Source organism: Natator depressus, chromosome 5, assembly GCF_965152275.1.
Source record: "Natator depressus isolate rNatDep1 chromosome 5, rNatDep2.hap1, whole genome shotgun sequence".
NCBI classification, from domain to species: domain Eukaryota; kingdom Metazoa; phylum Chordata; order Testudines; family Cheloniidae; genus Natator; species Natator depressus.
This window is the reverse complement of record NC_134238.1, coordinates 130,685,668-130,706,299: the sequence shown is the minus strand read 5'-3', so window position 1 is coordinate 130,706,299 and position 20,632 is coordinate 130,685,668. Positions and strand designations below refer to the sequence as shown.

General features: G+C 44.7%; 1 protein-coding gene across 5 annotated transcripts in view; it reads right to left on the bottom strand.

Annotated features, from left to right (window-relative positions):
* Nucleotides 1-20,632, bottom strand: part of FKTN (fukutin) — a 78,442-nt gene that overhangs the window by 32,491 nt on the left and 25,319 nt on the right. For 3 of the 5 annotated variants that reach the window (XM_074953665.1, XM_074953668.1, XM_074953669.1), the window contains one exon: nt 19,965-20,092. In XM_074953665.1, coding sequence (XP_074809766.1) covers nt 19,965-20,092 — 128 coding nt within the window. Of the gene's footprint in view, nt 1-7,336; nt 15,209-19,964; nt 20,093-20,632 lie in introns of those variants that run through there. The other 2 variants (XM_074953667.1, XM_074953666.1) reach the window with 2 other exon arrangements.

The window sequence follows — 20,632 nt, the reverse complement described above, 5'->3', positions numbered from 1 at the left end:
TGCTCTTTCCTTCTATCACATTCCAGTGTTGTGCAGCGGCTGTTCCCCATCCCCCTCCGAATCACAAACCCCACTGATATCAATAGTAAGACAATCCCCCCTCCCCCGAGGTGGATTAAGGTTTCCTCGGGCCCTGGGCCAGAGCAAATGGGGGGCCCTCCCCACCCCTTCCACCTGTGGTCCCGCCCCCTCCACATGTGACCCCACCCATGGCCCCACCCCTGTTCCACTCAGGGTCCCCCCCACTGCAGCCCCAAGGCCGGAGAAGCTCTGTCCCCCCTCATCCCTGAGGCCGCAGCAGGAAACGAGACCTCCTCCAGTCCTGGGGCTGCAGCTGGGGTCCCAGTGGTGGGGCTTCCCCTGCTGCTCCCCAGCTTCTGCCAGGAACGGGGGGTGCTGGGGGCTTCCCTGCCACTCCCCGACTACTGCTGGGGACAGGGTCTGGGAGTACTGGGACTTCCCCCACTGCCTCCCGGCTGCTGCTGGTGATGGGGGACACTTGGGCTTCCCCTGCTGCCCCCACCTGGCCGCCAGGAAGTGGGGTCAGGGGCACGGGGGTTTCCCACATCCAGCTGCCAAATAGCGGGGTCGAGGAGGTGCTTCCCCCACCACAGTGCCAGCCTGCCCACCCAGCGCTGCTGCCAGGGAGCAGGGTCGGGGCTTGGGGGCTTTTCCTGCCTGCCCAGGGCTCCAGGGCCCCTCACCTGGCCAGAGCCCCTGGGCACGGGCCCCGTAGGCCCACTGGCTAATCCGCCACTGACCTCCCCCTCCCCCATGCATTCAATGGACTTTGGACTAGTCCCGGAGATGCAGCATTCAGTGGATTATCCTGATTTCAGACAACCGGAATGGGGGCAGTGCCCTGATCCTGAGGCGGCAACAACAGCACCCAGAGAAAAACATTCGTCCCTTGTCCCGTTCCTCCCCATTGGTCTTTCCAAGCGGAGAAGTGAAATGACAAACTGACCTGTCCTGAAGGCCGTGAGGCCAGAGTAGCGTTGAGAGCCCCATAGCTGCTGATGAAAGCGCCCAGCGCCTCCCAGGGGAGGGCTCAACACTGGAACAACCCGAACAACGTGTCTCGGCAGAAGACTCCCTCTCTAATCAGGGCCTGAGTAGTTCCACTGGAATAAGCAGGACTAACCACAGAGTCAGGCATGACTCAACATAAGGGTGGCCAAATCTGTTCCTTAGTTAGGGGAGTTTCCAAGTGCCCAGTTGGATAAACTAATAAGAAACAATTGTAATAATGGCAGCTACCTGTCAATTATGGCTCAATACGTTGCCTGAAAGAAATGAACGTATAAAGAGAATACAGGCCAGTCTACTCTCTCTCACTACAGGCTCAGGACACAGTCGTAGGAGGTCTGCTAAATACACAAGCACAAATGTATGACAGACTTCAGAGAAGTGATACCAGGCATGAGCTTGTCTCCCAGCCTCCTGTGTTATTAAAGCTATTTCAAGAACATTTCCTTTAGGCCGGAGGAGGACAGAATAACCATAGCCTGCAGCAGAGTAATGGAGTTTCAAGGAGATACACACACCTGTTTGTGAACACTGAAAACATAGGACATCATCCAGAACATTGCCCACTTAAGGAAGACGACCTTTCTCTTCTAAATCAACTGGGGGCATGTCTGATTGTAAATCATGAGCTGCTGATCTTGGTCCAGATTCTAGCAGACAGGTTTTTATTACATGGATGTCATCATTTGTCATCAATATTTCAAGCTATTCTAAATTTTTCTAACCAGACCTATTCAAAGTCACCTCCGGACATACGACATGAGTAACTTCAGCCATCATTGCTACACTCACCCTTGTCATAGGACTAGTGAATTTTGCTTTGGGAAGATCCTAATGGACGAGAAAGTACAATAGGTACATTTTATCTCTCCACTTCACAGCTTCCCCTTATGTTTTAACGTTAGTTAAACTTTGGTACCTAACACTGCCAGTGCGTTCTGCCAATAGGAGTATTTTTCTCTTCTGCATCATCTTCCATCAGAGAATCCCAAAGCACTTTACAAACAGTGAATGAAGCCTTCCAATACACATGCAAGGCAGGAAAGTCCTATTTTACAAGTCGGTCATAAACTGAAGCCTGGCAGGTTGTGTGACTTGACCGAGATCACAGTATGAACCACTGACAGTCAGGAATAAAACAGAGATCAGATTCCCTGCCAACATTCTACCCAGGCTCCTCCTCTCTGTCCTTCCCAGGATTATAAATCACACAACTGTAGATTTTCTTTTGATGCATAGATCTGAGAGCTAAATTATTCAGTTGTTTTGAATGGCTATTGCATAGCCTCAGATTCTTGAGCACAGTGGATTCTGTGGCTGCACAATAAATAGGCCCATGTGACGATAGGTAGAAGAATGGATGTTCCAAAAAAAAAAAAAAAACCCCCGACTTGAAACTTTGTTCTTACTTTTAGCTCTGGTCTAATACACAGATTTGGACCAGTCTAAACTATTCTGGTAAGAGTGGTTTTTTTACCAATACAGTCATATTGATACAACCCTGAGTAGCAGATGCAGTTATACCAGCATAAAGGTGTTTTATATTGGCATAGCTTATTCCCTTCCCCATATGGGAACAGCTATACCAGTATACCTGCATTCAGCTAGGGGCATTGTACCACTTTATACTAGTTGAGTTGAAGGAGGGCAATTATGGTGTGTAAACAAGCCCTTAGGCTTTCTGCATGTTTTCTCTATGGCTAAGGCTGAGAAGGATGTAGAAAAATAATTGTCAAGGCACCAATATTTACAAATAAAGAAAAACAGATTCCCCAGGAGATCAGGCACCATATGTCTGATCAGTCATAGAGCCAAGCTGAGACCCACCCGCACATAATGGCTTCCCGAAATAAATATTTCGGGCTTGCTCTTGTCTCCAGCGGCTGGCACCTTTTTAATCGGCTCGCCCATGCAGTGTTTGCTCAGTACTCCCTCTTTCAGTGCAGCTGGGAAGGTTGTTACTAACGGGCGACCAAGCCTGAATGCTGACAATGGAGGACGATTATAACCGCCCGAAGAGTAAACACACAGACTTTTCATCCAAAGACACTGCTGCTGCCATGCCAGAGGCTGAGATATGGCTCCTGACACACAGAGTGATAAGTGGGGTGTAATGTCAGTTCAAGATGAGAGGCTACAAAAGTCAAACAGCAATTCTATTGCACTATAGCTACACTCAAGAGTCTTGACTTCCCTGGCTGGAGGTGACTGGCTAAAAAAGCCAAAAGCAGCATTAATTAGCTTATTTGTGGGAAAGGGGGCTGTTCAGTTTATTTTTGTAGCAACAGCAACGCTAACGGCTGAGTCAGGGAGAAGGGAAGAGAGTTGGGCACTGGAGGGACAGCTTCAGACTTTTAGCATTCCAGTCAGTATCATACAGTCCTAAGGACCTTATCCAAAGTCCACTGAAGACAATGGAAGACTCCCATTGACTTCAGTACCAAAATCCATCTGCTATGTGCTTAGTGTTAGCTTGTGAGTGCGCGCTTTGCTCTGATGTAATTTCACTGGAGTATCTAGAAGGCATTCCTTATACTCCATATACTCCTAATGTCATCTATTCAGATTTAGCAGGCTCCCTTCAGATTTCTCCCTAACCGTAGATGGAGACTAACCATGCTGTGGATCTACTGAAACCAGAATGACCAGCCTAAGACCGCAATAGAATGAGATCAGTGTAGTTAACAGCAAATCCTGGCCAGCTAACACCATGTAAGGTTTTGGAGTGGAAAAGTTCTTTTTTAGTCCAATGCCTGGACCCCAGTGGTCTGTGGCTCTCTCCCAGTGGAGCACCTGCACCCCAGAAATCTGCGGTTAGTTTTTACTCCTGTACCTTCGAAACACGTTTCAAACAGATTTACTATTGTTGCTTGCTGCTCTTGGTTTTCATTTCTTCCCTCTTAAATCCTGATTTGATATTTAGGGATTAATTTTCTAACACAAGAAGCTAAGTACTCATGAGATCAGCAAAAAGGAGAAGCTGCCCTTACAGTGTAAGGAAAACGAAGGTGCCCCTGTTTGAAAATTTGGCCTGTAGTATTTGTAGATTCCTGAGTGTGGCAGTTCTTAAGAGAAATTTTTTAAAAATGAATTTATACACCAGATTTTTCCCATTTTCTCAGCAGTTGACTCACTGAACACACACATTTAGAATTTCATATTGGAATCACCAACATCAGATAGTCATGCATCCATCAGTGACATGGTGCTCACAGTGGAGGCGACCATGGCATATGGATTAGACATGGCTGAAATCTGGAGCACTTGAATACTCAGGTATTCCTGCCTTCTTAATTATGCAAATTATAACTGTAATTTTTTAAACCTTGGATCAAATGTCTCAAATAGGTTTTGACATTATTAGTTTTACGTATTATTGCAACACCTAGAGACCACACCTGAGATATGGGCTCCATTGTGCTAAACATCATACAAACACAGTCAGAGATAATCCCTGCCCTGAAGAGTTTACAATCTTAATAGACAAGACAGAGAAAAGGTGGGAGGGGAAACTGAGGCAGAGCGAGGTGACGTGACTTGACTTGCCGAAAGTCACACTGCAATGCCAGGAACAGAAAAGAACAGTTACTTACCCTACAGTAACTGTGTTTTTGAGATGTGTGGTCCACACAGATTCCAGGGCCCCATGTGTGTGACACTGGATGATTTTGGCCAGCAGTGTCTGTTGGTGCCGTGCCTTTGCTAGAGATCCTTATGCTCCCCCACATAGAATATTAGGGTTGGAAGAGACCTCAGGAGGTCATCTAGTCCAACCTCCTGCTCAAAGCAGGACCAGCACCAACTAATCATCCCAGCCAAGGCTTTGTCAAGCAGGGCCTTAAAAATCTCTAAGAATGGAGATTCCACCACCTCGCCATGTAACCCATTCCAGTGCTCCACCACCCTCTTAGTGAAATAGTGTTTCCTAATATCCAACCTAGACCTCCCCCACTGCAACTTGAGACCATTGCTTCTTGTTCTGTCATCTGCCACCACTCAGAACAGCAAAGTTCCATCCCCTTTGGAACCCCCACTTCAGGTAGCTGAAGGCTGCTATTGAATTCCCTCACTCTTCTCTTCTGCAGACTAAATAACCCCAGTTCTCTCAGCCTCTCCTTGTAAGTCGTGTGCCCCAGCCCCCTAATCGTTTTCGTTGCCCTCCGCTGGACTTTCTCCAATTTGTTCACATCCCTTCTCTAGTGGGAGGACCAAAACTGGATGCAATACTCCAGGTGTGGCCTCTCCAGTGCCGAAAAGAGGGGAATAATCACTTCCCTCGATCTGCTGGCAATGCTCCTACTAGTACAGCCCAATATGCCGTTGGCCTTCTTGGCAACAAGGGCACACTGCTGACTCATATCCAGCTTCTCATCCACTGTAATCCCCAGGTCCTTTTCATGAGGGCACAAAGGGCAGAATGAGCCCAACCATCCCTCAGTTCCATTGCCAATACAGACTCCCATAGAAGGACTCCATTGTGACCGGGAAGAAGAGTGGTAATCTAGGTGGACAATACATCTCAAAGAACCACACTTACTGTAAGGTAAGCAACTGGCTTTCTTCTCCAAGAGATTGTCCATATGGACTCCATACTTGGTGACTAACAAGCAAATGTCTACTTGCCCAGAGATGGGTAGTAGGAGTCCTAACTAAACAATGACTGCAGGACAGCCCTACCGAAAGAGGCTTCAGTCTCCATGGATACTAACAGGCGCAACAGTTAAATTTACTTAAATATTTTAAAAGATAAATATTTAAAAGATAGTGATTTTCCTTGAATTTATCAACTTCTGCACATTATTTCTATATCTCATTTTATCTATATTTTCAACCCAATATCAGTAACCCACTAATGACTTCTAAGTAGCACAGACTGGTGTGAGCTCTCAGGATGCATGGCCTTGCACAGTTAACAAACCCCCCCCCACCTGTTTCTTGTCCAAGAATCCCACCAGGTTACAATGTCTTCAACAGGACTATTCATATGCTTAAAGTTAAACTGTGCCTAAATGTTTTCCTGGATCAGGGCCAGAGTACTTGGCACCTTGCAGGATTAAGCACTCACACTGTTGTAGTGAGATCAGAACCACACCCTGCAGCCTACAAAAATTTTCATTTTCAAAAATAAGGTGGGATTTTTAGTTAGGAGGACAAAAAAGAACAAATCTGTAAAATCAAAAATGCATCTGGGATTAGATTGTGTGTGCCACCCTCACAATTCAGTGCTTCATAACAGAATAAATGCAGATTTTTAAGTCTGCCATTTACTCAGAAGTGATGATCAATACTATTACACAGTAGTCCAAGATCTGCATTTGGCATTTGCATAGAGCGCTAACATCAGAAAATGTGACTTCCAGTATCAAGGAATTAATTTTGTCACGCTGGCTCTGGTTGTCAAGCTTAAGTGAGAGCAAGAGCAACACACCATGTGGGGTGATCGGAGCACAGCTACAACTCATCTCCAGCATGATAGGGTAAGCCAGATGCATAACAGGATAAGGCAGCAGGAAATGATTCCAATGTGAGTATAATGTATCATTAATTTTCTACTTTTCTATCTTACTGTGTGTCTGTTGAAGACATCATATGATCTATCATCAGAGGAACCATTTTCTGAAGGGGAAGCTGCAATAAGCTATTTCTAAAGGAGGACCCCCTAGGAATATTCTGCAAAATGGATGCAACTACATCCTGGGTTCTAACCTGCCCTAGTATATTTGCTTGCTGCTTTTGGTTTTGCTCGTGGTTCTCCCAGAATCTTCTGCCTCTTTCCTTATGTTGTTTCACCATGTGGCATCTGTTGTAATAAGTTTAGATTTTATATTGCTGGAAGCAAAAAATAGGCTAACAAGTAAAGAAAGCAGACCAGGAGAGTTCTATAGGTAGAACAAAGTGTGTAGATATTGCTAAAAAGCTACCAAATTTCTGACAGATGTGAGGAATCTGTTACGCTTGCTATTGCCCTTCTGCAATCTTATGTGGGCATAGCGACTACATAAAGAAAGCAATGCAGGTAAGTGAAAGCTACTTACATTTTACTTGGCAAGAGTGGGTAAATAAATCAGTGAATGTCAGAAAGGTTTGCAGCAGGAGCTGGGAAGCTGGCACAATTTTTTCCCTCACTTACACCTGTGCAACCACAGTGAAGTCAATGGGATTGTACCAGTGTAAGTAAAGGGAGAATCTAATCCAATAATAATAATATCACCTATTTCTCAGATACAGTAAATAATTTCTGGTATTTTGTACAAACAACATTGTTTTCACAGAGTTTATTAAAAATAAAAGCATATGGTAAACAATTAAATAAAGAATTTAGAAAAACAAAGATCAAAAACAGTCCTCTTCAAATTATTCCACAGTAAATAGTAACACTGAACCGTATGTTAAAAATGCTGTCCTAGATAACAAAACGTAATTGTACATTAGCAGACTGAGTAGAAAATTAAACTCGTTCATTCAGGCCATGTCTACACTAGCGAGGTTACAGCAGCACAGCTGTATCAATGCAGCTGCACCACTGTAAGGCCTGGTCTACACTATGAGTTTATGTCGGATTTAGCAGTGTTACATCGAATTAACCCTGCACCCATCCACACAACGAAGCCATTTTTTTTTGACATAAAGGGCTCTTAAAACTGATTTCTGTACTCCTCCCCAACGAGGGGATTAGCGCTGAAATCGACATTGCCGTTTCGAATTAGGGTAAGTGTGGACGCAATTCGAAGGTATTGGCCTCCGGGAGCTATCCCACACTGCACCATTGTGACCACTCTGGACAGCACTCTGAACTCAGATGCACTGGCCAGGTGTACAGGAAAAGCCCCGGGAACTTCTGAATCTCATTTCCTGTTTGGCCAGGCAAGCTCATCAGCACAGGGGACCATGCAGTCCCAGAATCGAAAAAGAGCTCCAGCATGGACAGAACGGGAGGTACTGGATCTGATCGCTGTATGGGGAGAGGAATCCGTGTTATCAGAACTACGTTTCAAAAGACAAAATGCCAAAACGTTTCAAAAAATCTCCGAGGCCATGAGGGACAAAGGCTACAGCAGGGATGCAACACAGTGCCGCGTGAAACTTAAGGAGCTCAGACAAGCGTACCAGAAAACCAAAGAATCAAACGGACGCTCCGGGACAGAGCCCCAGACATGCCGCTTCTACGTTGAGCTGCATGCAATTCTAGGGGGGCCACCACCATTACCCCATCCCTGTCCGTGGACTCCGATGATGGGGTACTCTCCACCACAGCTGAGGATTTTGCGGACGGGGAAGTTGAGGAAGAGGAGGACGAGCTTGAGGAGAGCACACAGCACACCGTCCCCGACAGCCAGGATCTTTTCATCACCCTGACTGAAATACCCTCCCAAACCAACCAAGCCGGAGAAGGGACCTCTGGTGAGTGTACCTTTTTAAATATAAAATACATGTTATAAAAGCAAGCATTTTTTAATGATTAAGTAGCCCTGAGGACTTGGGATGCATTCGTGGCCAGTACAGCTACTGGAAAAGTCTGTTAACGTGTCTGGGGGTGGAGCGGAAATCCTCCAGGGACATCTCCATGAAGCTCTCCTGGAGGTACTCTAAAAGCCTTTGCAAAAGGTTTCTGGGGAGAGCAGCCTTATTCTGTCCTCCATGGTAGGACACTTTACCACGCCATGCTAGTAGCAAGTAATCTGGTATCACTGCATGACAAAGCCTGGCAGCGTATGGTCGCGGTGTTTGCTGGCATTCAAGCAACATCCGTTCTTGATCTCTCTGTGTTATCCTCAGGAGACTGATATCGTTCATGGTAACCTGATTGAAATAGGGGAATTTACTTAAGGGGACATTCAGAGGTGGCCGTTCCTACTGGGCTGTTTGCCTGTGCCTGAAAAGAAATCCTCCCCGCAGTTAGCCATGCGGTTGAGGGGGGGGGCATTGGCGCTGAGCTGTTCGCGTTTGGCTAGCAGGGATCTTCCTTGATACCAGCCAAGCGGTGGGGGGAGGGGTAAAGCGATCATCCCAGAGAATTGGATGGGGGGTGCGGGGGTTTAGTTTGGTTTCTGCTGCTGCACGTTAACAGGAAAACCGCAGCAGTAAATGGCCAACTCAACGTGCTTTGCTCGGTATGGGAGAGGAGGGCGCTGCTGTTATGAAGGTTGCAGAAGCCGAAAGACTATGGCTCACCGTGGCCGCCTGCAAGCCGAATTCTGTTGCCCGGCACTGCGTGTGTGATCTCTAGCACGAAAGCCGCAGGCACTCAATATAAGATGCAAAATGCGACCTTACACCAAAATCACATGTGCTATGTAATGCGAATAGTGTTGTTCACCGTGAAAGAGTATAGCCATTGTTCTGTAAAATGTACTTTAAAATACTTCACTCCTTTTTTTTCCTCCAGCAGCTGCAAATGTTTCAAGCCTCCCTCCTCCGTCCCAAAGGCTATCTCAGATAAGGCAGTGGAAAAAATGCACGCACATTGAATTGTTCTCTGAGCTCATGCAGTCGTCCAGCACTGAGAGCTCAGTAGAATGTGTAGAGGGGTCACAATAGCAGAGTATAGGAAAGTGGCCGATGAACGTGAGGAGAGGTGGCGGCAGGAAGATCAGAGGAAGCATGAGGCAACGCCGGGGCTACTGTGGGATAAAATGGACACGCTCCGGCGTCTGGTGGAGGTTCAGAAACGGCAGCAAGATCACAGACTGCCGCTGCAGCCCCTGTTTAACCGCCCTCTCTCCTCCCCAAGTTCCATAGCTGTCTCACCCAGACGCCCAAGAACGCGGGGGGGGCTCGAGGCACCCAACCACTCCATCCCAGTGGACAACCCAAGCAACTGAAGGCTGTCATTCAAGAAGTTTTGAAGTGGCCTTTTCCTTCCCTCCTACCCTCCTCCCACACCCCACCCGGGCTACCTTGTCAGTTATCTCCCTATTTTTATAATCAATTAATAAAGAATAAGTTTTTTAAACGATAGTGACTTTATTTCCTTTGCAAGCAAGCTGTGATCGAAGAGGAGGGGGGCGGGGGGCTTACAGGGAATTTAGAGGCAACCAAGGGGGTGGGTTTTCATCAAGAAGAAACAAACAGAAGTATCACACAGTACCCTGGCCAGTCATGAAACTGGTTTTCAAAGCTTCTCTGATGTGCAGCACTTCCTGCTGTGCTCTTCTAACTGCCCTAGTGTCTGGCTGCGCGTATTCAGCGGCCAGGAGATTTGCATCAACCTGCCACCCTACCATAATTGTCTCCCCCTTACTCTCACAGAGATTGTGGAGCACACAGCAAGCAGCAATAACAATGCGAATATTGGTTTTGCTGAGGTCTGAGCGAGTCAGTAAACTGCGCCAGTGACCCTTTAAACGTCCAAATGCACACACTACCACCATTCTGCACTTGCTCAGCCTATACTTGAACAGCTCCTTACTACTGTCCAGGGTGCCTGTGTACGGCTTCATGAGCCAGGGCATGCTGGGTCCCCAAGGATAACTATAGGCATTTCAACATCCCCAACAGTTATTCTCTGGTCTGGAAAGTAAATCCCTTCCTGCAGCCATTTAAACAGACCAGAGTTCCTGACGATGCAAGCGTCATGAACCTTTCCCGGCCATCCCACGTCGATGTTCGTGAAACATCCCTTGTGATCCACCAGTGCTTGCAGCGCCATTGAAAAGTACCCCTTGCGGTTTACGTACTGGCTGCCCTGGTGGTCCAGTACCAAGATAGGGATATGCGTTCCATCTATAGCCCCACCAGTTAGGGAATCCCTTTGCAGCAAAGCCATCCACTATGACCTGCACGTTTCCCAGAGTCACTGCCTTTGATAGCAGCAGCTCAATGATTGCGTTGACTACTTGCATCACAGCAACCCCCACAGTAGATTTGCCCACTCCAAATTGATTACCGACTGACCGGTAGCTGTCTGGCATTGCAGGCTTCCACAGGGCTATTGCTACTCGCTTGTGAACTGTGAGGGCTGCTCTCATCTTGGTATTCTTGCGCTTCAGGGCAGGGGAAAGCAAGTCACAAAGTTCCATAAAAGTGCCCTTACATATGCGAAAGTTTCGGAGCCACTGGGCATCATCCCAAATCTGCAACTCTATGCAGCCTCACCACTCTGTGCTTGTTTCCTGGGCCCAAAATCGGCGTTCCATGGCATGAGCCTGCCCCAGTAACACCATGATCTCCAAACTGCTGGGGACCGCGGTTTTAGAGAATTCTGCGTTCATGTCCTCATCACCGCGCTGCCGTCACCGCCTCGCCTGATTTCTCAGGTGCTGGTTCTGCATAAATTGCACGATAACGCGCGAGGTGTTTACAATGGTCATAACTGCTGCAGTGAGCTGAATGGGTTCCATGCTTGCTGTGCAATGGCGTCTGCTCGGGCAATCCAGGGAAAAGGGTGCGAAATGACTGTCTGCCGTTGCTCTGACGGAGGGAGGGGAGACTGACAACATGGCTTACAGGGAATTAAAATCAACAAAGGGGGTGGCTTTGCATCAGGGAGAAACAGAATGGCCCCCTCAAGGATAGAAATCAAAATCCTGGGTTTAGCAAGCCGTTGATTTCACGGAGGTAGGGAGGAAGGAGAAAATGAATACAAAACAAATCTGGTCTATTTCTTCTTTTGATCCACTTCATCTATCTTTATACATCTTGCCGGCAGCAGACAGTGCAGTACAACTACTGGCCATCGTCCTGTCCTGGGTGCTCGGCAGAAGATGGTGCAGTATGACTGCTGGCCATCGTCATCTCCTGGCTGCTCATTAGAAGACGGTGCAGTAGGACTGCCAGCAGGACTGAATCCCCATGAGATGAAACTTAAAAGGGAAATGACCTGGCTGAGACACTCCCATGTTTGCCCAGGTGCCCCTGACGACCTCACCGAGGTCAGCTAAAAGAGCACCCTGGAGTACGGCGACAATGGCTACCAGTCATACTGCACTCTCTGCTGCCAAAAGGCAATGAGCGGCTGCTGTGTAGCAATGCAATACCGTGTCTGCCAGCACCCAGGAGACATACAGTTACTGTGAGCTGAGTGGGCTCCATGCTTACCGTGGTATGGCGTCTGCACAGGTAACCCAGGAAAAAAGGCACGAAACAATTGTCTGCCGTTGCTTTCACGGAGGGAAGGGGGGGCCTGACGATATATACCCAGAACCACCTGTGACAATGTTTTTGCCCTATCAGGGTTTGGGATTTCTACCCAGAATTCAAATGGGCGGCGGAGACTGCGGGAACTGTGGGATAGCTACCCACAGTGCAACGTTCCAGAAGTCGATGGTTGCCTCGGTACTATGGACGCACTCCGCCGACTAAATGCACTTAGAGCATTTGTGTGGGGACACACACAATTGACTGTATAAAAACGCTTTCTACAAAACCGAATTCTATAAATTCGACCTAATTTCATAGTGTAGACATGGCCTAAGAGCGCTCGCCTAGCTGCTCTCTGCCGATGGAAGAGAGCTCTCCCAGAGACATAATAAAACTACCTCAATGAGTGGCAGTAGCGAGGTCATCAGGTAAAGCTCTCTGCCGACATAGCAACGTTCACACTACCACTTAGGCCAGTGAAACTTATGTTGCTCATGGGGGTGGTTTTTTCACACCCTGAGTGACACAAGTTTTGTCAACATAAGTGGTAGTGTAGACATGGCCTTAGTCAGTGTTAAAGAATATCTTTTTCTCTTCAGAAGAAATGTATTTTAACAGCCTGGACAATAAGTTAAACACACACACATATACAGTATTGTAGTCAGATATTTAAAACATTCTCTTCTGCTTAGGGGATGAGTATTTTTGTTTTTGCTTCTAGCCTTTCCATTTACAAATATAAAATCACAAACTTGTGACAGGATTGCACATTTTCTATCCTGACACTATCTTATCTTTCCATTCCAAAGCTCTATCACGTTGTAAAAACAGAGAGCAACTGTACCATATTTAATAACATAGTGCTGCATAACACAGAGCTCTGAATAATACAGCCATCAAAAGGAGATTAGCTTTAGGCCATATGTAACAACAACAAAAAAGAATGCAAGAAGTACCACCTGAAAACTCATCCCTTCACAGACTCAGTACTTCACCTCATCAAGTAAAAACATTACTAGGATTTAACCTCTTCCCCTCCCCAATTTGGCAAAAAATATTGACGTTTTTGCAGTGTTTAAAAAGCCAGTAGTAATTAAGGATGTGACAAATCCATTTTTTAAAGTACTGGACAAATTCTGAATTATTTACTGCAGTATTCAGTGGCAGGAGAGTTCTGGAATTAGGAGGGTTGGCAGGAATAAAGTGTCGTGCACTCTGTAAATATCAGGGAAGCCCCAGAGTGCACCTGGAATGGTACAGCAGTAAAACAGTCACTCAGATGCAGCTGTGTTAGCTACTCAAAACTGTATTAACTTGGATACATAAATATTGAATTTTTCAGGTATTTGTATCAACTAAATACAAAACTAAGATTTGTCCTATCTGTAGCCAGTAACTGACAAAAAAGCCGTGACTTGTAGATAACCGTCATACTCAAGGAAAGAAATCTGGAGTACAGCCTTATTATACACAGATATGAAAGCATCAAATTGCTTAACTACTTGACATTGGCACCATGAGTGCTCCAGGGTTACTGCCAGTACATGTGGTATTCATATTTCATTAACAACCCCAGAGCTCGACTTGCCCACTGAGAAGGAGCTGAACAAATCAGGGTCATTTAGCTTCACTGACTTTACTTTGGGAATACTCTAGATCCATCTCGCTAAACGGATTCAAGCACAGGTTCAAACAGAAGCTATTATTCAGCAATCCCTCCCCAAAACAAAAAACAAGAAAGTTTACCGTACTGACCAACAATGCAAGTAGTAATGAAAGGAGATACAGTTGAGAGATTTTTATATCTAGTGACACACCAGCAGTAGCCTTTAGATTACACTACTGTAAATCTGAGGAAGGAGTTGGCAGCTGTATACAAATTAACAGCCTGAGGTTTACACTTAAAAGATGAGGGTAGTGATTCTCAACCTCGTCCATATCGTGACCCCAGGTTACAACAACAATAAAGAAGTTTCAGGACTCTGCTCCTATCTAACTCTAAAAAAAGGGAGGGTGATTATGACCCTCTAAAATCTGTTTACAACTCCCAGGTTACTTGAGACCCATGGTTTAGAGCATCAAAAATCAGAATTCTGGACTCTCCTTTTATACAAAGTGTCCCCCTGTAGCATATGGCTCCATGTTAAAAATACAAAGTGTGGATAGCATTCCCTGACATATCTACATAAAGTGGTTAATAGAAAACGTCTCTACTTTTAACTGAGCCCCAAGTTCAGGGTTTCCCAAGGGCATATTAGGAAAGCCCACACCTCCTCTGATGTGGATAGGACTCTTCAGTGTCTTACCCTACCTTTTCATCCAGGGCTGCCTTTGTATCCCTATCTTAGTTGTACCCCTTCACAAAGCAGTGACTCCTGCTCTGAGTAACTGGACAACATTCCAGTGACCTCTGAAGTCAGACTGACTGCCACAACCACTGGGGGATGCTTTAGATCAATGCATCTATCTATCTATGTAAGGTATTTCTATGGTGCCCACCACTCTAGTATTTCAGTGCTGAATTTCTAAGCAAATGACATCCTTCCCCCCACAAGACAAAGCATACTGAGCCATTTGGTCTGGGTTCAAGTTTAATTTTTCCTACCTATATCCCCACTTCAATCTTTCTTACACTCCTTTTGTACCTCTTTCCTCTCAGATAGTCTTCTCAGTTCACACATACTACCTTCATTCTCTTCCTTTAGCTGTCACAGAGAATGCCAGATGTAAGTGTCGTGAGTAGTACACACACCACCTATTATGCCAAAAAAGATTCAAGACCTCCTTAGGAAGTGGATGAAAACTGATCTCAACATCTTGGGGTTAGGGAAATTAAGCATGGATAGGTCCAGTGATACCAAACAAATCCTGGTTACATCCATGTGATCAGTAGACTTGAATGACATCATCCCATTCATCAACAGGCCACATCCCATTGGACTGCACATTGGATGGAGAGCTTTTCCAGTCCCACATCTTCACAGGTACCTTCCAGTCCTTGCCATAGTTGGCTTCGACATATTGGAGGGTTTCACAAGGCACATGTACCTTGAGTTCTACAAACTCAGTCCAACACAGTGTAAACTTAGGAAACAGGTACCTATGTTTCAATAAGAGAACACAATAGTTAAGACTCAAATATAGGTATGATATTCAGTAAACAAAACCTTGGAAGCCACTACAACATTTGATTTTTAAAATTATGAAGGAGTACAGATTGTGTATTGTGGCCAGAGCCACAATAGTGGGGGAGGACAGACTGGGCCAGGGGCTGAATGGGAGTGGAGGCGCAGGGCCACGGGGGGGAGGGAGGTGCAGGGCCACATCGGCAGAGAGGGAGGGGGTGCAGAGCTACAAGGGGGAAGGGTATTGGCTGAGTGGGGCACAGAGACACATGGAAATGAGGGAAGGGGGCTAGCTGAGGGATTCAGAGACACACTGGGATAGGAGAAGGGTGTAAGCCAACATGAGGACAGGAGGGTGGCTGAATGGAGGCCACAGAGACACATGGGGACAGGCGCAGATGTGCCTCACTGAATGGGAGAGGCTAGGGGTCAGCAAGGGTCTGCATGAGGAGATGCTCCCTAACAATCCTTCCCCACCCCCCAAAAATACCTGTTCCATATTTTTCCTACCCACACCCAACAACCCTTCAAGTTCATACCCAGGCTCCTTCCCAGCAATTACTTCCCTCTCCCACACTGACTCCTCTAAACCTTTGCACTGCTTCTGAGGGGTGCAGAAAATATGGTTCTGTAGTTTCAATGAATTATTACTCAAGAGTTCTGTATTAATATGCCTAGTAAGGAACCTATTTGTCAAAAAAACATTTTCTGATCTTTTTGTTTTCTATATTGTTACAGACATACTTGCTGATAGGTATTTTGAAATAATTTACCAAAATAATTGAAACTGGTGTGATTATATTGTGTTATTTTGACAAATAAAATATGCAGAATCTTTCAGAATTTTAAAATAGTGTGCGCAGAATGTTTAATTTTTTGGTGCAGAATTCCTCCAAGAGTATCATGTGCATAAAGTTAATCACAATATATGTGTTTGCACGATTGGGGCCATACTCACAAAACTATCTATTCAAGGCATCTCTTGTGGAAGTTAGGAAACCAGCTCCCCGAGAACAAAATATGACTGCATGAAAAATAGCTACAATTCTAAAAAATTAAAACAACGTGTGCCAAACATAACTGCTCCGATACTTTGCTTTCCTTTCCCATATCCTTAATCTATATTTTGGCTATTCAAATTATGCATTTCTTGGAGTAGGGACCCTGCTTTTATTCATGAATGTAAAGCATCAAGATCACTTCTAGTATGATGTAAATAACTGGTGAGCATTCTACACTGGGCATTTACTCTGTGTGGTAAAAATGACACTATCTGATCATACCAGTTCCCTAACAGAAGTCTGCAACAAGCCTTGGTACACACTAGTTAAGGCACAACGCTCCTATGCTGACTGTCAAATTAAGTGATCCTTAAGTGATCACTCTGGTTACAGTGTGTATGGTAACACCCATTGTTTCATGTTCTCTATGTATATAAATCTCCCCACTGTATTTTCCACTAAATGCATCCGATGAAGTGAGCTGTAGCTCACGAAAGCTTATGCTCAAATAAATTGGTTAGTCTCTAAGGTGCCACAAGTACTCCTTTTCTTTTTGCGAATACAGACTAACACGGCTGCTACTCTGAAACCTGTCAAATTAAGAGTCTCTCAAATGCCAGTATAAAAGTCACCGCTGCTCAACCAGCTGCACTGTCCTTATAATTCAGAGGCAAAAACGTTGTTAAAATACTTATAGTTGTAAATAATTATACAACTACAATTGTTCCAATAAAATTTTACTAAATTAATGTTTGAAAATGAGGAAATTCATAGTGTTCCTATACTAATATTATTTACCCTAATGCTAAGTTTTTTGTTAATTTCCCAATGTGATCTGTTTGTTCAGTTGGTTGATTTAAATCTAATATATCTTATTGTTTCTACTGTGAAATATTAAGTTGTTGCTATACCACAGTAACTTCAGAGCTTCTAAATTCTGCAGCATTCACTCCCAACCATAGAAATTCTGGTACAGCAGAACCTCAAAGATATGAACACCAGAGTTCTGGACTGGACAACATGTGAAACCGGAAGTAACCAATCAGGCAGCAGCGGAGAGAAAGGGGTGGGGGGGGGAAGCAAGTACTGTACTGTGCCTGTATTGCATCTTAAAGGTAGGCACATCTGGGCTGCCTGTCCCCACCCCATCCCCACCAGCAGGGCAGCCACTTACAGCAAGATGCTAGGGCTGCCAGACCAAGGCAGCTGGAGCCAGCAGAGCAGGAGCAGCGCTGGGGTCCACACAGCTTTTTCCCCTCTCTGCCAGGAGGGAGATGAGCTGTTTTTACCCCCACCCCCAGCCGGGAGGGGGGACATGCTGTTTTCTCTCTCTCACATACACACATGCCCCTGGCTGAAGGGGCCAAGCTTGTAAACTCATGCTGGGGCTGAGTAGGGAGCTCAGCTGCTGCTTCGAGTGTCAGCTGTTGGATTTGGAGCCCAAACTGCGCTTTGTTCAGAGTTACGAACATTTCAGAGTTACAGACAACCTCCATTCCCAAGGTGTTCATAACTCTGAGGTTTGACTGTATCACCACCACTTACTCTTGAAGAACAGTCAATTCAGAGATCATTTATTGTATGACCATACAGTTCCAGGGGCTCAGACCTAGTCAAGGTCACTTAGAGATACAACAAAATAAAAAGTTAAATGCGAGCTCTGTATGTACTTATGATAGAGCTTCTAATTTCTGCAGCAGTAACTCTATAGCTTCTAAACTCTATAGTTTTCACTTTGATGTTTAGAAACTCTCCCATCCGCAGCCTTGTACAGCTCTGTTTTTAAGGTGATAACAAGTCTTAGAAATTCACTCCAAGCTGAAGAATTAGATTCTAGCATGACTTAAACAGAATAACTTCTGTCTTGGTTGACCAACCCCATTTCCTCCCACGTTTCACAATCATTTTGAAAGAACAAAGTGAAAGCACCTAATGGTGGTGGGTATCACAGCCTTTAAAGTCAAGAGTAGTTAATAATAAGGTTTAATGGCAAATAAATAAATAAATAAATAAAATAAAATAAAATAAAATCTCCCCTTGTATCTCTCTTTTTGAGAAGGTATTTAATACAATGGAAGATAAGTTAAGACATTCTAAACAGATACATTCTGTTACTGATCAAGAGGACTAATTTCCATGCCTCTTTTTGGTATATATTAGATATAGTTTACTATACCTAGAAAGCACCTCTTTAGGATTTAACGTTTTCATTATATTGACTACTTTCTAACCACACCTATCACAGACCAAACTTCCACACCAGCCTCTCTCCAATACTGCTTAAAAAGCAAAAAAGGGATTAGAACAATCATATTTTTGTCTTCAAATGTGAAAGCTGGAACATCTGTACCATATCCAAGAGTGCAGTACCTTGGGCACAACACTGGAGCATGAATTCAAAGCCAACATCCATTCTCACACATGGGAGGCATTCTGCCTTGTGCAGGGAGAAAAAACACTGCTTTCATGCTCCTAATGACTGGTGCACTTATATAATTTTGGAAGAGAATATCAGCTCTTTTGACAAGGAACTGGATGTCACAACATAGGTACAGCACAACTTTTGGCCCGCACAACCTTTATCACTGGAGATGAGGTATCAGATGGAAAGAACCCAGTCTAACTCTCAGAACCCAGGCTGAGTTTGCGCGGCTGACTGTTTATATAAGAATGACCATACTGGGTCAGACCCAATGATCCATCTAGCCCAGTATCCTGTTCCCGACAGTGGCCACCACGATATGCTTCAGAGGGAATGAACAGAACATGGCAATTATTGAGTCATCCATTCCATGTCATTCAGTCCTGGCTTCTGGCAGTCAGAGGTTTAGGGATACCCAGAGCAATGGGTTGCCTCCCTGACCCTCCTCGCTAACCGCTATTGATGGACCTATCCTCCATGAACTTAACCTGCATGCTTAAATCTACATTTACCTGCATATTTGATAAAGAAAAGAGCAAGATGCTGTAAATGGGGTTCCATGTTTCCTAAGCCACTTTCATAACATGAACGTACTTTAAAAAACATCAAAGGCATTTGATAGTAAGGACTCATATCACTGCAGAAATGCTATTGTGAAATGTACTGTTGTGGACCATTACAGCAGAATCTCAATGAGTTGGGTTATTTTGCAAGGGACATGTGAGCCCCCATGCCATAATCTCTAATCACACAGATAGATGACTGAACCCTCAGTGCTACAAAATAAATAAAAACAAGCACTTGAAAGAAAAAAATGGTAGGCTTGATTCCCCTTTTCCATTTTTATTAAACTAGTGCTGGTCTTAGTCCAGATGACATCTGTTTAACGATTAGATTCCAAGGCTACTGCAGATTTTCAAAGGGCCTGCTGACAATGCTGAATATAACACCAATTTGACGAGACACTTAAATGTCACTTTTCAGAGTAGCAGCTGTGTTAGTCTGTATTCGCAAAAAGAAAAGGAGGACTTGTGGCACCTTAGAGACTAACCAATTTATTTGAGCATAAGCTTTCATGAGCTACAGCTCACTTCTCTCTTCCCATTTCTCCAGCCCTCACTGTGCAAAATCTCTACAAATTCTTCTCTTCCTGAAGTACCTTCTTGCTTGGAGGATAAAGCTAAATGCCAACTACTATTTCTAAAACATTGCCATTACAGTAACACATAGTATTTAATAACAGCATCTAATGCGGTAACAACTTGTTCAACTAGTTTTCCCTTCTATAGATTTGAAATGAATTCATACTTAAATTTCTTGCCCGATTTGGCTTGAGTTCCTCCATTCCATATGTGGTTATCGTCTTCATAGAAGAAAAAAATATCAAGTTTCACACCATCTTCTCCCTGAAAGGATAGTTCCAAGCTGTCTTCTACCTGTGAGACAGTCAAATACACCTCATATACTCATAATACAATCAGGAAAAAAACAGTAAGAGGTTGCCTGTGATTTATTTGTGCTGACATGTTACAGGGGAGTAATTGCCTTGTTACAATCTCGGGTGTCCCCCTCAGTGGGGAACACATGAAGGGTAAAAAGATAAAAAGAATCTGGTCACCAAGGAAACCCTTTAACAAGCCCTCTCTAAGACCACAGAAGACCAGTTTCCATAGCTCTATCCTGTATACAGATTTGCAACAATGCAAGTGTAACCACATTTCTTTAGCCAGATCTTACAGCAGGAGTATTTTATTAGAACTCAAAATGCAAAACTGTCTTCAATTTGAGAAGGAGATGGATTCTCACATAAAAGAGCAGAATAACCTCAATGAATTACTTTTTAACGTTCCTTCCTTTTAGTTTCATAAGTCCATTAGCACCAGTTAATGATAAATCTCCTGGATCCAAGCTAAACTAAGATTGTTTGTGAGATCACACGCTGGCATAGGGGTTGTATATAGCCCCTGATAAAACAC